A 17704-nucleotide genomic window follows, 5' to 3' on the forward strand; every position below is an offset into this window, starting at 1 on the left:
CAAACAAATGTGTGCTGTTCATTTAGTTCAACCGTCTGCATTGTTGGTGGTTTTATTACATTTTATACTGTATCATTACGTTATTAATATGTGGCGACAGAGTAGGTAGTTGGTACTGAACAAATCTCAGAAAACCCATCATTCAAATAAATATTAAAAGTGCCTATTCTGAAAGAATTTTTAATTTACTTTAGATCCTATTAGTTAATTCTGTAGGTACCATAACAAAATATATCCATTTTGTCATGGTAGGTACTGTTTCATCTTACTTTGTCGTCTCTTGTTTTATTTGTTTTATATAGGTTGATAATTTGTTTGATTACCGAATTACTCAATAAAATTTAAAGATGGAAACTCAACAGAAGACTTTGGATGGCTTCATTAAAAGTAGAAAACGCCCTGCTAATGACGATATTATTCACAAAAAAGGTTTAATTGAATCTAATAATTTTGGAATTGGAAAACCTAGTAGGAAATTATTGTTTGAAGATGATGAAATTGCTTCTCTTTCTGCAAAGAAATTAAAGGTGATTATTTTTTTTAAATTATCTTTATGAAATTCCAAGTTAAAAGTAATATTTTATACTTTTTATTTATTTTAATTATTCTTTTCCTTCTACTTAAGTTTAAAATTTTCAAGTAAGTATCATCAAAATATTAACACGCATAAAAAGTCACAATTAAAACCTTGGATTATCATCATCAATAACTGAATTAACTAATAAATATGTGAACATAGAATACAATTAAAATTTAATTTTAGTTAAATAGAGATAATAAATAATAAATTTGTAAATATATATTAAAAAATATATTTACAAAAATTTTTGAAAAGTCTTTTATTTTGCCAAATAAAAAATTAAAAAGCAAATTTTCAATTTTATGGTCAAAACTGTTAGTTTAATTTATTTTGTAAACCATCCACTTAAAAATGTTTAACGCAAAATTTGTTTAAAAATAATTCTTTTTATAAATTTTATGTCAAATATTTTTTCTCCTATTTATTATTCAAAGGCTACATTGATTATTGATCCATTCATTGTACAATAAATGGAGATAGTTGTAAAAACATGCTACTAGAAAGTCAAATTCTAAAAATAAAAAGGAATTTATAAATTCTTGATAACTTTTTTAATATCACCAATTCTGATGCTTAAGCGTAGTTAAAATGAAAGTTGACAAACAATTATTGTTGGTTTAGAGAGAAAAGGGACAGTTTAATTGTGTCTTAGGTGTTGATAAATTTAATGAAAAACATGAAAAAAATATATATATATAGCCCTTAGAAAAAGCATATGATAGTGGAAATGTTGGATAAAAAAACTACTCTTAGGGTTTCATTTTTAACCTTCTCTCAGGGTACACCTTAAAATAAACTAATTGTCAACACATTTTGTATTACTATTTTTTTATGTTTTCCAATAATTCTAGGGGAGAGAAATACTAGGAGAGATACTGTAGTGTATGTTCGCTGATGATATAATATTAATAGGAGAAAATAGAGAGGAAGTTAATCAAAGGCTAGAGGTGTGGAGATCAGCTCTTGAAGAAAAGGGTTTAAGAAAAAGTAGAAGCAAGACGGAGTTTATAGAGTACGAGTTTGACAAAGGAGAACACGAAGTAGGTAAAATGAGGGTAGGGTCAGTTGTGCAAAAGAGCAGTGGTATTGACGAGAATGTAAGACACAGGATTAAGTGCGGGAGGTTGAAGTGGAGAGAAGCGTCAAGTGTCTTATGTGATAAAAGAATTCCAATGAGGCTGAAAGGTAAATTCTACAAAACTGTAGTGAGACCAACAATGATGTATGGTTCAGAGTGATTGGCAGTTGACAAGAAAGTAGAGCAGAGAATGAATGTAGTAGAGATGAGAATGCTTAGATGGATGAATGGATTGACTAGGGAAGTTAGGATTACGAATGAACATATAAGAAGGAGTATAGTTGTAGTGTCAATCTTGGATAAGATGAGAGAAAATAAACTTAGATGGTTTGGTCATTTTATGAGGAAAGAAGAAAGCTATAAGAACAGTTGTGAAAATATTGAGGGAAGAAGAGGTAGAGGAAGACCAAAAAAGAGAGAGGGATGTTATTGAATGTAATATGAGGACGGATGATGTGTATGTTGGTGATGTGGGAGAATCTTGTCAAGTGAAAGTTAAGGATAAGGGTGACAGACCCCAAGTAGTTGGGATAAATGAGAGAAAAAAGAACATGAAAAACAATTTTAGAGGGTGGCACCAAAGAATTTTCATGATAAATGGTCATCTTAATGTCACATACCTAAATTATTCTCTAATAGGTAGGTTTTTTGGAAATCATTAATTTTATACAAGGGTTTATATGACAATTTTTTTTTTCAAATTTTCAAAAATATTCCTGCTTTGATTTGTTCCAGTCTTGAACTAAAAAGTTAATTTTATAACAAGATAAATTCCTAAATAATGATCTATATATTATTAGTTGTGAGTTGTCCATCTGGTAAAATTTTTCTAATGGCGAGAAAAGGTCAAATTAACATTATATATATTTAAAATAATTTAAATAGAAGTTTATATATTAATACATATTATTAATATTATTAGAAATAGATTAGCATATAGATAAAACCTTTAGCAATTTAAAGAAACGGTAAATTATAATTTTCTCTATGTAAATTGTAATCTTATATAAAAAAAAATAAAAATTTATTGACATGTGATTCTAAAAAAAAGTAATTTGTATTTAAGGCCTTTTAAAATTAATACTAAAAAACAATACATAATTTATTTTTCAAGTTTCATAATATTAAACAATAATTGCTGTTCAAAATTTGGTTTGTGACAATTGTGAAATTTGTTTTCAATTTTACTTACAATTGTTCATATTAATTGCAATTTATTTTGTAGACTCAATCTGAAGCTGTAACATCAGTATTTTGTGATGATAAACCTAATAATGTTGTTACACAAGAAATTGAAAACAAAATTGATGTTGAAGTTGATAGACCAACTACTCCAGTGCAATCTCCATCAACAAGAGTTCAATTACGCAAAGTAAACTTTATTAATATAATTTAATAAAATTATTAATGAAATGTTAATTGCATTATAATTATTGTACTATTAATTATTATTAAGTAATTAGTTACTTATGCTATTCAATAAATGGATATTAGTTTTTCTTAAGATATGTCTTAAATAAAATGCATAAAATAGTATACCATGTAAATTATTGGTATTTAACTAATTAATTCAAGATTAATAATTTTTTATTCCTTTTTAAAAGGATTTGGATTTGGGTGAATTTCGTAAGATTGTACGCAAAAAACAAAATCTTAAAAAGCTACAAGACAAATTGAACAATATAGAACAATGTCAAAATGAACTACTTGCTGCTGAAACTAAAACAGAAACTGCTAAAAAACATTATTTGTCTTCTTTTAAATCCGTTGATCTTATGGTAGACACTAGTCCTATAAAGATGGGATTAAGTCCAGTCAAAAGGAATAACTTAAAGCCCACTGCGTTATTTGCTAGTCCTACTCAAGCAATGGTTAGTCCTAGAAAAATGATAGCTGTAGTCCAAATACCACAGACCAAAGAGTATGTATCACCTAGAAAATTATTGGATGAAGTTGGAACACTTTTAGCTATGTCTCCCTCAAAAAAGTATAGCTCTTTGGCTGACACTAAAGCTTTACCTCTGCCATTCAAATATAGAGTTTTAGATGAACTATTTAAATCAATGGAAACAATGACTTCAATGATGTATAGTAGGAAAGAAAAAATAACGTTTAATAAACTTAAACGTGGTATTCAACAAATGACAAGAAAGTAAGTTATGTATCATATTTGAAGAGTGAATGTGTCAAACGTTCTATGTGCCAAAAACATATTTGTTCAGAAAACACAAAAAACAATGGTAACATGGGCATGTCTCACATATCGAACACCATCTATGAATGCAATTTTGTACAAGTAAAAAATTTAATTGACATTTGAAACACATACAAGATTGTGGCCTCTGGCACATAGAACATAAATCAGAAATAAAACAATTTTTCACTTTTTTGGCACATTCACTCTTCATTTATGTTAAACATTTTCTTTTTCTTTGTTATTAATGTAAATTCTATTTTAAAGGAATTTTACTGAAGAACACTTGGCTCAAATAAAAACTGTTGCACCAGACTTTTATACATTTTCGTTAGTTAAATCTCCTAAAGACAAATCTAGTTTTGAATTAGTAATAGCTCCATCTTATGGTTTGTGTTTTCTTAGTTAATTTATTGTTTGTTACTGAATAATAGATTTATAAATTCAAAATTACTTTAGGCTCTACAAAAGAAACTAATGTCGACTTAATTGAATTAACATCACATAGGAAAAAAGTATTCTCAAATTCTTTGCTTGATATTGTCAAAGAGCATCATAGAGTAAGGATGAAAATTTTAATTGCTTTTATAAAGTTTGGGTTGATTTAAGTATACTTACTTTGTAATTACTTTTAGGAGTATTTAAATAAATTAATTCCACCCATTGTAATTGACAAGGAAAAAATTACAAGGTGGCATCCTGAATTTGATGTGGAGTCTGTTGTTGATATTGTCCCATCAGCATTACCTAAAATTGAAGTGGGCAAACCAAAAATTACATCTGCTAAAGATTTACTTGGTAAAAACTCATTAATTTAACAATATTTATTTTAACATTGTATAATTGACTTTCAATATTTTTTAGATAAATCGCACACGCTTTTTGTTCAAAATAATAGATTAAATAGAACATTATCTACGATGGTTGAAGAAAAAAAGAATGTACTGGAAAAGAAAATTGTTACAGAAGACGCTAAAAATGCTTTAAATAATGCACTTAAAGGCATTCCAAAATCATTACTGTTAAAGGTATGTATTATATAGGGACATATAACCTAAACATTTTTGCTTAGGAATATAGTACATAATTTATTATAAATAAAGATATAGTTTTTAAAAATTGGAATAACATAGAACTTAAATAGATCATTTGATTATTACAAGGTCTAAAGCCAGTGAAGAGTGGTGCAATTTGTTTATTTGTACAAGGCCCTTTTGACCTTTTTAACCAGTTCTTCAGGGATTATAAATTAATATATTTATACGTTTATGAGAGGAGTAGCTTGACAGAGTAATGTAAAATGTTAAAAATAACAAAACTACACCTTGCCTCCAATCCATTTTTTAAAATGTTAATAACTTCCATAATACTTCTTCAAAAGTTGTTATGGACTAGTTATTTTTAGTTTGATCATTTTCTATTACTTGAATTAGTAAAATATGCATGTTTTCATTTAAAAAATTGGAACCCTTATAAGGGATAAGGCTTTATCTCATAAATTATCACTTGTAAATCAAGAACTAGATAAAAAAAATAATTCGAAACCATTTTTTTAAGATAAATTTAGTGGTCAACAATAAATTAATCACTCTGTATTTAGACATCTATGTTTTCTGGAAATTGCCCAAAAGTTTAGTTGAAAAAGTTAATTTTTCATTAAAATGTAACTATTTTCACCCCTTTCTATGGATAAGCAAATGGTCAGATTTAAATATATATGTTTAATGGTTGACGTAAACCTAATACATTTAAAAAAATGTTTTGTTTTAAAATATATATTTTTCAAACAGTTATAGTAATTTAGATAGAAACAAAAGATAGTACTGTGAATAAATTGTTACTCAAAGCTTTAGCTTTATTAAACACATATGAAGTGTAGTTAATTAACTAAATATTAATTTAACCTGAATATATTTAGATTCAAGCAAAACAAGCAGAAAAAGCTAAAGAACTAATGACAAGATCTGTTGATCAATTGGATGAAGACAGGATGATGAGTAGATTACCCGACATCGCTCGTAGAATACGCACATACTTTGTACAATTACAAAGAAATGTCTTACCTTACAAAAAAGTTATTGACCAGTTAAAACAAAGTTATCCAGAAGCTATGACTGAAGGTAATAACTTTGTTTTTTTAAATTATTGTATATTGTTTAACTAACTATTCACTCCTTCTACTCCTATTGTTCACTTACTAATCATATAATTATTAGTAATTTATTAAGTAATGATATTGTGATAAAAAGTAGTATTATTATTTTTACTAGATAATTGGAAATCGCATTTAAATCTTCTCCAAGACAAAGTTCCTCAGTGGATTGTATTGAAAGTATTAGATGGAGCTGAGCATATAAGAATTGATAAAAAAATTGATTTTGAAGATTTTGTAATAAAAAAATTAAATTCTCATTTTGCAAACTAATACACCTATTCAGTTTGCATTCATTTAAAATTTTTAATTAGCATTTATAAAGAAATCTGTATATCGTCACCTATATAATTTTTATTATTATCTATTAATTTTTAAAACAAATTTTTTGTGTTATTTGCATTCCATTATGTATATTATAACCGAAAAGTAGTGTAGTATACTTTTATTATATTTAGTTACATTGAAAATAATTTTTCAATATCATTTAAACATAATAAATAACTTTTATATTAAGTTATTAAACATTATCATATTTTAAAGCTTATATTTTTATAGTGAAATGTGTAAAGCTTTTTACCAGTTATTTAACTATTGATGCAAGACAATTTTAAAAAATAGCATTTAAATATTGCAGTATTGTAAAAATTTGTTATGACATACACTTTTGTTCTACTTAATTTTTTTCAATAAAATATATTTTAAGTGAAATTTATATATCTGATTTTTGACACATGATAGAAGCATAGCTTCTTAGCGGTGGTTTGGATGAGTAAACTAAAAAACAATTAAAAAAATAAACACAATTTTTAGTTAAGTATCACTATAAATGTAAAAGTTAAATGCAGTTAAAGTCTCAAACTCTGTCTAGTAATTTTATACAAGAAAATGAAGTCTTACAAGGATTCTCGCTTTCAGTAAGACTTTAATTGTAATACGACAAAATGACATCATAGAAACAATGAATTTCTCAGCTTCAGCTTACTTTTATACAGATAACTTTAATTTGTTATACAGAAGTCAGTGCATGGAAATAATATAACACCTATAAGACAACAAGTAAACTCGCACTATTTCCAGCTGACAAATTTATCTTGATGTGCAGTCATATTTTTTTCTTTACTATTTATCCAAACTTATGTTGAGCAACTTATTTTAAACATATCTTGGTCATTTAATACTAGATTACTTAAGAATAATTATAACCACTACTAAGTTATCATAAATAATTATTTTCGAGGTTTAATAATTTATTACTTCTCTATCTATAAAAAGCTAACCATTAAAAGATAAAATTTGTAACTTATTTTTTTGTATTTTGGAAAATAAATTCCTAATTATTGTTGGGAATTGTAGAATCAAAAGATGTGGATGCTCGTCTTCCTGTGTGTAATATGATTTTAAAAAGTCATAAAGTAATAAAAAAACCAAATAATGCTGTTGGAAACATTAATATTTAAAGTTAGTGTTTAATATAAAAATAAATGAATAAACCAGAAATTATAAAACTTTACTAGTGTTGAATTCAAATATTTAAGTAAAATGAAAATTGTAGTTGTAAATATTTCATGAATATAAATCTTGTTATAAATCAATCATTAATTTTTTTTATATCTAAAAAAAACAAAGTATTATAAAAATTATAAATGTAATTAAACAAAATAAGTAGATAAATTTTTATTTTCAGTCCCATTGATGAAAACGGACAAGGTAATCAACATCACTACTAAATTTCTATTAAACACGTTTAAAAATGTAAAATTAAAATTAAGAAATTAAGATAAATTACAGGATTAAATAATTTAATATATTTTAATCAAAATATTATGCCGCATTATAATAAACAAAAAATTATAAATAAGACATTTAGAATACAAAAATCTTGTTACAATTATCACAATATTTTTAACTTAGCAGCTGGTATGTGTTGTTTCACCAACATACTGGGAATGCATCTCTACAAAAATATTATATTTTTTTGCTAAAATATGGTGTCATAGAAATCATTTAATGGTACTTCAAAATTACTCAATACGCGCCTGTTTTGAAGTAATTATCTGAAGAAAATAAAAATATTGATAAATTTTTTTGTAATGTTAAATAGGAAAGGGAAACTCTGAACTCTAATATATCAATAATTATAGAATGTCACTTATAAATCATGCATTTTGAGAGCTTTAAAAATATTATTTTTTGAAATATATCATATCAGAAACTAATTTGCAGTTTTCTACATTGGTATGCACTAGAGAAATTGTATTTTCTACTTCAGATATCAATGATTGAAACTCTATTCTATGCATTTTTTCATTTTTTTCAATTTCTTTGAATTCATTTTGAGAAACTGAAATAATAAATATAATAGTTATATTTTTTATAATATAAATACAAATATAGAAAAACAATTATTATTTTACTATATTAAGCATTAAAAAAATATTCAAAAACTAATAAAATATTAGCTAAAGGACTATTAGTAACTACTTAAGTTTCAATTATTTTTATAAAAAAAATTTTTAATAATGAAAGTAAACAATTTGCAAAGGTGCATAGAATTAATACTTAAAAAAATACAAGTATACAGAAATAGCTTATGCAATACTTTTTTTAGCTGTCTAAGAAATTAATAATATAAATATTATTTCATCTAAAAAAATACATAAGATTAAATTTCTAATTAGATTGTCTGCAAAAATTAACAATTTAAATGTTGTATAATCTGTTAATAAAATTATAACTTAAAATAATACATAAATGTTTGTCAAAATGTCTAATGGAAAAGTTTTATCAAAAAAATAACTTACCAGTATTATTTAATTTTTCAAGTTTAGTAGCAGACTCCACAACTATCTTTATCAGTTTTGATATTTGTTTCATATCTTCAATATTTTTAGAAGTTAAAGGACAGGGCCTAAAGAAAAATAAAGTTATAAGATATTGTGTAAAACTCTTTAAACATATGCCTATCTTAATTTTATTAATGTTATATATCAGCTAATAAAAGTGACATACTTATTTAATAGTCTAGTATGCATGTTAATAATATTATCTATATCATGTTTTGATGTATCTTTTATTGCTTCAACTATCTTGTTAAATTGATGATTGCTATTGAATTTATTTGAATAATTTTCATATATATTTTCTAAAATGGATGCAGCTTCTTTAGATCCAAAATTACTTTTTTCACAATTTAGCTCATCAAGCATTCCACAAATTAGTTCAACTTTTTGCTCCTAAAAAATTATAAGTATAATATGTTTTTCAAAAATCATTACAAAAATTAACTAACACTAGAATATAGTGTTATTAAAAACTTACAATTTCCTTTTCTTTTTCGTCAGCATAATTCATAATTTCATTCAAATTACAAAAAGTTTCATCATTATTAGAGAAAGTTGTACATTCATTTTTTGAATTAATACTATTCATACTATATTCAAGAAGAGATTTTATTATTGACTCAAGTTTATTCTTAAAAGATAATAACTCATCATCTGTAGATGTTACATTTTTTAACTGAAAATAAGAAATTGATAAATTAATATACTTAAACTTAGAACTTAACATTAAATCAACTTAAGATATTGTTTACATATAACTACATGTGGACAATATAACATGATGAATACATATAACAACTTAAATTTAATATTGGTATTTTTTGTGTGATAACTTAAATGTTTTAAAATTTGTATTTGACAAGAAAGATGACTGAAAATTATTCTCAATTTTGAAATATATTAAAAAAAAGTTCTTAGATTTTTCAAAGTATTAAACTCTTAAGAATTTTAAATTACACTTTACATTAATTAATTATTAAGAGTTATTTTTTTACTTAACTAGCTGATTTTCTAAATCAATACTGACCATTAATTATTAATATTAAGTTACTATTCATAAATCTATTAAACTAATTTAACAAATATATATATATATATATATTTTTTTTAATTACTTTATACTGATTGATAATTTCTGTTTCTGCAAGTATTATAGCTTCTTTAAGTTGTCTAACTTTACGTTCTTTTTCTTTCATAACTATTGACAGTTTAGAGTTTAAGTATAATTGTTCTTTTTGAAGATTTATAAGTATTTCATTAAATTGTTTTTCATTGCCATTCCTAGAAAAACATTTAAGTTTAAATGATATATAATTAATTTCTTACTTAATTATATTACTTGTCTTGAATTTTAAGTTTATTTGTTTCTAAAATTACTTCATTACTTTTGTTAATGTGACTGACAAAATTATCTTCAATTGTACTAATCATAATAGCAGGAGATTTATTTCTCATAGTTGCATATAAGGCTTGACAGAGATTTTTTCCTATTCCTACACTTTCATTCATGATCCCCAACTGTTTGGCTTCATCTACCTGAGTAAGGCATTCTATCAATGAATCCTAAGAGCAAAAATGTAAATTAAAACATAAATAAAAACTATTAATAACTTCATTACTTCGTAATCAGTTTTAGTTAAAGTATCATCAGGATTCATAGAAAAAAGATTACAAATATCAGACATTTCTTTTAGCTCATCATAAGATGTTTCATAAAAATCTATTCTTCGTTTAACTAAATACATTTTATCTTGATTTAATTTGATGTTTTTCAACAATGAATTTTTATACTCATATATTTCATTTAACTCTGATTTTACTTTATCATTGTTTAATTTAGTATCAGATAATTCTTTTTGAATTTTAAGATATTTATTCATTAATTCTTCATACTTTAAAGCATTGTTAAGATCGTTTACAGTCTCAACTTTAGCCTGAAAAGTAAATCATAAAAGTATTATTAATAAGTAATTAACATAAATTTTATAATAGTAATTAAAAATACAATTAAAGGTGATTGTCTTTTTTGAAGTTTGTGGAGTAAAATAGACTTTTTTATCAGAATTACTTCTTCTTGAGGTAAAACTCTTTCAATAATGTTTCGCCACATATCCCGTCGTTGGGGTGGTATCAATCTACACAATATTATAAGTTGATTAGTAAATCAACCATGAAATTTTTCTAAGTAATAATAATATTAATAACTAGTATAAGTATTAACAATGTATAAATGATAATTTTTAATGTCAATTCACTTTCAACATTAAGAAATAATTTTTACATCTTAGTATTATCAAAAATATTTACAGATATATCCTTGTATTCAGTTTTATACTGTCATGGATATATTTATAAATATTTTTTGTAATAAAACAATCCAAGAAATCATTAATTTATTCATACATCCTAGTTTGTTTCTACTGCCCAATTAAAATTATAAATTAAAATTTAAGTTGAATAAATAATAATCAAGAAAAGATACTAAGATATGAAAAATAAATAAGCTAAAAAGTATAAAACATAACAATAGTTAAAATTTAATAATAAAAATTCTTTATAAGTAATGATTTTAACTCATACTTTTTTAAAATATCATCACTTATTTCTTTCTCAATGTCTTTGCCTAATTTATTGAACCATTTTTTAAAGTTGACTAAATCTTTTTCCATTTTTGAAATTTTAGCTAATAAAGAACGAATTAATAAATTAAGCAGTGAAGCAAAGAAATACAAAATAATGTAAATTTGTTTTATCTTACGTTTTTTTTCAGTGCATTATCACTATTCTTTTTAAAGAACGTTGAAATGGCGCGTAAAAATAAGTTTGATAAGTTGATAAGTTTTGATAAGTGATAGTAATTCAGTTTACAATTTAGATATTAGATGAGACTATAGCGCTAAATTAATTGTTGATTTATTTTAATTTTAAAAATTCATATCCTTTTTTATAAATTTTAGCGTACTTATGGTAACATTTTGAGTCTAGAATTTAATAAAATGTCACATTTTGTAAAAAGTTAGTACTCTTTAAATAAATTAAAAGATATTTATAGTAATAATTAATTTTGTTTATTAGCTTCAGAAAAAGTATCTGACGAAGATTTAATTCGTAGTTTATTATATTGCTTTCAAGGTGTTGATAGCTCGTATGTTGTTTTTAACAGAACAACTAAGGAATTTGAAGTTAATTCTAAGGTAAATTTAGTGATTGCAAATATTTTAATTAATAGCAGGACAACAAATAATAAAAATTTTTCTGTTGCTTATAATATTTAGGTGAATGTAAAATGGAATTGCAAATCGGGCTTCAGATTTTTTGCACCACATCTAATTTTTGAGATAATTATTAGTAAATAAACATTTATTAAATAATTTGATGATGTCAATATTAAGTCATGCAAAATTTGGGGGTTATCCATTAGATTTCACCATTTTTATAGACTTTTAAATTTAAGTTGCATATGTATTTTTTTTAATGAAACAGCTGAACATTATATTTTTATAAACTATTTTAGTATAGTATAGTATAGAAATTAAAATTTAAAAAATTCTTATAAAGTTGTCTATCTATTAATAGCAATTTCATAGTTATGTGCTTAACTCAAAAATGAAATAGTATAGTTAACTTTTTTTCTGAAAATCAAAAACTCAAATTTTAATGTCTATAAAATGGTTAAACTTGACAAATAAGCCTTACGTTTTGCCCAACTGGTTTTTATTATCATAAAATTATATTATAAAATAAAAAAAATATTAGCTTTTTACTAATGATTTAATTGTTTATTCAATGCTTATTAATTAATTAATAAATATCTCATAAACTGGAATGTGATGGATAAAATCTGAAAACATATTTGGAATCAGCGTTGAAATTAAATAGAGACTTACCTAAATATTGTAGACAGTAAAATAGTTATTGTCCTGTACAATTAACCCAAATTTATTTTTACAGTTAGATTTTTACCAAACTGACAAATGTAATCGACTTATGGAGTTAGGCTATTTACATAGAATTGTCCAAGAATATATTGATAAAAATAGCAATAATAAAAATGGATCTGTTGCTTCAGGTGTAGCTAGCTGTTTACATACAGAACTTTGTATATATTATAATAGCATCAGTGAACTTCAAAAAGAGGTATTAATTTTTTAATTAAATTATTTGTTTATTCTTTTAACTTTGTATTACATTTAAATGATGTTTCAAAAATGTAAGTCTTTTGATTGAATATAGTGTCAAGTTTTTGTTGGTTTAAATATTTAACAATCTTTTTTATTCTTTTCATAGTTTTAAGTTATATATATATTATTTTTGTTGTTGTTTTCATTATTCTGATTTTGTATGTTATAATATAGCTAGAAGATTCGTGTGAAAATTCTAAATCTTATTTCCTTGGAAATATTTTATGCTGGTCAGTATTATGGTTAGGACAGTTACAAGATTTAGCTCATACTGTGAAATTAATTGAAGATTCTAAACATGGAGGTGAACTTGTGTCTGTAATAACGCCATTTGCATTCTGTGCAAATCCTTTTCTCCGACAAATGGCAATCAATATGATAAAAATTGTATTATTTTTTATACTAAGTTTAATGTAGTTAAAATATATCAGTACATTTATTTATTTCTAGGCAACAAGACCACTAATGATGATGATGTGCCATTGGATGGTAGATGGAGAACTTCTTGATCCATATGATGAGTTTTTTATTTCTCAACGTCCAGGTATTACAAACTTTGATATGTGGAATAATCGTTATGAAATAAGGTAAATCCATTGAAAATACTGATGTTATAAAATTATTACTGTTTTATATAATAAAAATATAAGTTTTTTATTTTTATAAGACATTAATGTTTATTTATGTCTATAAATGGGTATTTCTTGATATAATCATATAATCCATTTGCATATTTTACAGTTATTCATACTCACTTATAAATTATATTAGAACATTTTTTTTGTATCTGAATTTATCATAAATAAAACAAACAATAAATATTTTCAACATTTATTATGATAACTATCATGATCTGCATGAATTTAACATCATAATAAGTATTATTTAATATTTAATTTGTATTTATTTGACATTTTATTAGTTTTTAATATGTTTTTAAAAGAGAATCAATGGTTCCTGCCTTTTTTACAAAAGACATTATCAATAGTATTTTTCGTACGGGTCGTTATATCAATTTTCTTCACACAATATGTGGTAGTAAACCTGAACTTTCACCATCACGAGAAGTATTAAAGGAACTAAGGAATTCAGGAGGTTCTTAAAAAAAAAAAATTGATTAATGTAACTAAATACAACAATATTTTTATGTCTTATAGATAAAGATTTATTTCCTATGTTAGAACAAGGAAGTATCATATCAGATATGATTAATAAGGCATGTACAGAATCATCTACCATGGTATTAGATATTTTAAAAGAAAAGTTTAAATTGTTTTTACATTTTGAAGGTCTAAGGCGATATATGTTGCTAGGCCAGGGAGACTTTGTCACAACTCTATTAGAAATTCTTCAGTAAATTGATTTAATTTATTTATTAATAAGTTAGGATACACTTTACTGTTTAATAAATTATCATTTTAATAATTAGACCTCACTTAGACAAGCCATCAGGTTCTCATGGATCCCTCATGTTCCAAAACTTTTTAGATACAGCAGTTAGGATGAGTAATGCCCAACATGATGACCCAACAATATTAAAAACTCTTGATGTAAAACTATTGCTAACATCTGGGGAAGATTATGGTTGGGATATTTTTCAATTGAATTATTCTACCGATGGTCCTTTAGAAACAGTAAATATTTAATTGAAATATAATTTAACTTGTGAAAAAATATTTGAATTTTTATTCTCAGATATTTGAATTTAGTCGTAGTGGAAAGTATTCAATAATTTTTGTATTTTTGTGGCGTTTAAAAAGAATTGACTTTGTATTATCTCAAATGTGGAGGGAATTGAAATTACTAATGAAAAACTCATATTACATAGTTCCTGGTAAAATTTTGTCTTCAATTATTATCATAATTGATTCACTTATTCTAATTTATTTTTAGAAATTAGATCAGCTTTAAAATTGACAAATAATTTAGTAGCCGAAATGGTTCATAGCATAAGACAGATACAATTCTATGTGTTGTCTGACGTTATTGAAACTGAATGGGAACACTTTCGTCAAGCAATTAACAAAGCAACTCTTTTAGAAACTGTAATTGATGCTCATAATAAATTTCTTAAAAATATATTTAAAAGATCGATGCAAACTGAGGAATCACATGTAAGTTATATGTATTGAGTATTTAAATTACTTTTCTTTTTTTAAATAGAATATGAAATTGAATTTAATTATTTAATTTTAATTAAAGTAACTGTAGTTAATAACATCTAAAATCTTATAACAAATATAAAGACAAAAATTTTCAGCTTGATTTTAAAAATATATAATAATTCCTGATGACTTATAAATAAATATAATGGGAAACTTTTACTATGGATTATAGGATATTTACTTTTAAATTATTATTAACTAGGGGAAGAAGAAAAAGAAGTATAAAATTGCTTGCTAAAATTGTATAATCTTATGTCTAAAAAAATTATGTTTCAAGAAAAACCAAAAAAAGAAATTTTTCTTCTTTTTGTCAATTGATTTTTGAGTAGGGTTAAGATAAGTGAGGCTACAAAATTTACCAATTTTAATTGAATCTCACATTGCATAACAATTTTTTTACTTTTATAATTTTAAGTAGGTTTTGGCAAGGTTTATTAATCATTGATTTCCAATGTATGATTAAAAAAAAAGAGAGATCTTTTTCTCTTTTATTTTTTGTAGAATTTTTTATGTTCAAATAAGACATATTTTATGTTATTGATGCACTTTATTTAATTATTAATTTACATGGATACCTTCAACTATCCACTCAACTCCTCCTTTAAGAGATAGAGAGGTTGCCCTACTAAAATCTAACTACTAAATATATGTTTTATAATATATTTTATTTTTTTTAATTTTTTTTGATTTAGGATTATAAACATTTTTTCTTTTATAAAATGTGTTAAACTTTATGAGAAATAAAAAAACAAGCTGAGAGTTATGAAAATAACCTCTTTGATAACTTTTAGGATTTATCAAAAAAGATGCGCCAACTGTTTGAATCAGTCCTTGAGCTTCGTGGAATTCAGGAAAAATTTCACAGTCAATCTGAATATGAAATGCAAAGAAGAAAGAATCTTGATAAATATATTGAAGTACATGGTACATGTAATGAAATAGAAAATAATGATATAGAATTAAAAGAAATATTCAACTATGAAGTTAATAATTATGAAACTATCATAAAAGACATAAGTAATTCTTATAAGGTATTATATGTAATTATTTTATTTTTAACAAAATAATAAAAGTTAATTTTTTTCTTTACTAAATTAATTTTTAGACTGATTTGATACAATTTTTAAAAAATCTTATAAAAATATCTACTGATAATGAAGAAGCACTACAGTCATTAGCCAATCGTATTAATTTTAACCAATATTATAGTAAAAATGATCAAGAAATAGAAAAATGTGCAACATATGTATGTAGATCTCAAATGTCAAAATTTTTACCCAAAGGTTCTAGGAAGCTAAATAAATAAAGAAATGGTGTAAAATTTGTTTAAATACTTACAAAAATATTACTAGTGATTTTACTAGTTTACTTACTTTATATAAATAGTACTGAAAATGAAATATTGTTAACTATAATTTTTTTTTACTTGTATTTTGTGTGTGAAGATTTTTATTATTATAAGTAAATAATTTTTATTCATTACTTTTTTGTTTATTTACATGTTTACTATGTATTTGTATACATATTTAAAGGTTCTTTTTATTTAGGGGCTTATGAGTGACATATGTTATTTATTTTAATGTGGATGTATAAGGTTTTTAAGGATGTATAAGTATAGATACTTTCAAAACTGACAATAATGTTTTTGTCAAAAAATAAGTCCTGGACTTGTTATATTTTTCCATTTATACTTTAAGCCTATTCAAATATAATAAAATAAGTCTAGACTTAATATAATATAACTAACTTTTCATTTTCTACATAATGTAAAATACAACTTGCATAACGATACGTCATATGCATTCGTTTGAAAACAATTTTGTGAAAAACTAAATTAACAACTTAAACCATCAATTATTATACTAAATATGCTAATTTGGTATGTCTAACTAATAAGAATAATGTTTTAATTGACAAAGGGGCGTAAACAACATTTTAAAATTGAACAGGTTCACAAAAAAATGTAGTACTTAATAGATGTTAATTATTTTAGCTTCAATGCGAAGCTAAAAAGGTATTAATTTTACTGTGTTTTTTTTTTTTTTTTTCACCACTTTTTGTCAGCTCTCACTAAATCGATTTCTTTCAATAATACGTTAAAAAATCACAAATCGTATCTAGTTGAACACATTACCCTTAAAAATTGAAAAAAATTCACTCGTTCCCCGTAAATGGGGAAATCTAAAAAATTACAAATTTAAAAATCGATAATTTTCGACATTTTTTCAATTTTTTTTACTTAAAACTGCCATAACTTTTTAAAAATGACCAAATCAATATAAATTTTTACCATAACTTTTAGCTCAATTTGCAATTTTGAAAATTGTATCGTTAAGATTACTATGCAGTCAGGAAAATTTATAATTACTATTTATAGTAATTTATCAAAAAAGCTCAATATTTTTTTGCATTTTTATTGTAATAGATAACTGAAATAGAAATAATAGTAATTATTTCCTAGTAACTTTTGGTGTTTAAAAAGATTCTACAATTGAAATATTCAGAAGATAA

At 24.1% G+C, this 17704-nt stretch overlaps 3 protein-coding genes across 4 annotated transcripts; 2 read left to right on the top strand and 1 right to left on the bottom strand.

The window, feature by feature from the left end:
- The first annotated feature begins 18 nt into the window (after positions 1 to 18).
- LOC126897762 (DNA replication factor Cdt1) lies at positions 19 to 6465 on the top strand. 2 transcript variants are annotated; one of them, XM_050671615.1, is made up of 10 exons: positions 19 to 248; positions 303 to 527; positions 2884 to 3030; positions 3263 to 3810; positions 4120 to 4241; positions 4312 to 4412; positions 4488 to 4650; positions 4717 to 4880; positions 5771 to 5972; positions 6123 to 6465. In XM_050671615.1, the coding sequence occupies exons 2-10, from the start codon at positions 348 to 350 to the stop codon at positions 6275 to 6277; spliced, it is 1782 nt and encodes a 593-aa protein (XP_050527572.1). In that variant the 5' UTR covers positions 19 to 248; positions 303 to 347; the 3' UTR covers positions 6278 to 6465. The 2 variants fall into 2 exon arrangements, with proteins under 2 accessions (XP_050527572.1, XP_050527571.1); XM_050671614.1 differs by having other exon boundaries at positions 20 to 212; positions 6123 to 6464.
- A 1324-nt stretch (positions 6466 to 7789) lies between these two features.
- On the bottom strand, positions 7790 to 11622 carry LOC126897763 (repetitive organellar protein-like). The gene is made up of 9 exons (XM_050671616.1): positions 11428 to 11622; positions 10853 to 10982; positions 10467 to 10781; positions 10187 to 10410; positions 9963 to 10128; positions 9326 to 9523; positions 9017 to 9240; positions 8809 to 8915; positions 7790 to 8348 (listed from the first exon to the last, which is right to left on the bottom strand). Exons 1-9 carry the CDS (start codon positions 11514 to 11516, stop codon positions 8191 to 8193), a joined length of 1611 nt encoding a protein of 536 aa, XP_050527573.1. The 5' UTR covers positions 11517 to 11622; the 3' UTR covers positions 7790 to 8190.
- Positions 11623 to 11722: 100 nt separating this feature from the next.
- On the top strand, positions 11723 to 16675 carry LOC126897760 (gamma-tubulin complex component 3-like). The gene is made up of 12 exons (XM_050671611.1): positions 11723 to 11862; positions 11923 to 12041; positions 12799 to 12984; positions 13203 to 13415; positions 13479 to 13615; positions 13972 to 14123; positions 14186 to 14381; positions 14458 to 14662; positions 14724 to 14862; positions 14922 to 15142; positions 15985 to 16224; positions 16299 to 16675. Exons 1-12 carry the CDS (start codon positions 11844 to 11846, stop codon positions 16497 to 16499), a joined length of 2028 nt encoding a protein of 675 aa, XP_050527568.1. The 5' UTR covers positions 11723 to 11843; the 3' UTR covers positions 16500 to 16675.
- Positions 16676 to 17704: the final 1029 nt, after the last annotated feature.

This window comes from Daktulosphaira vitifoliae, unplaced genomic scaffold (assembly GCF_025091365.1).
Source record: "Daktulosphaira vitifoliae isolate Bord-2020 unplaced genomic scaffold, ASM2509136v1 Scaffold_2, whole genome shotgun sequence".
NCBI classification, from domain to species: domain Eukaryota; kingdom Metazoa; phylum Arthropoda; class Insecta; order Hemiptera; family Phylloxeridae; genus Daktulosphaira; species Daktulosphaira vitifoliae.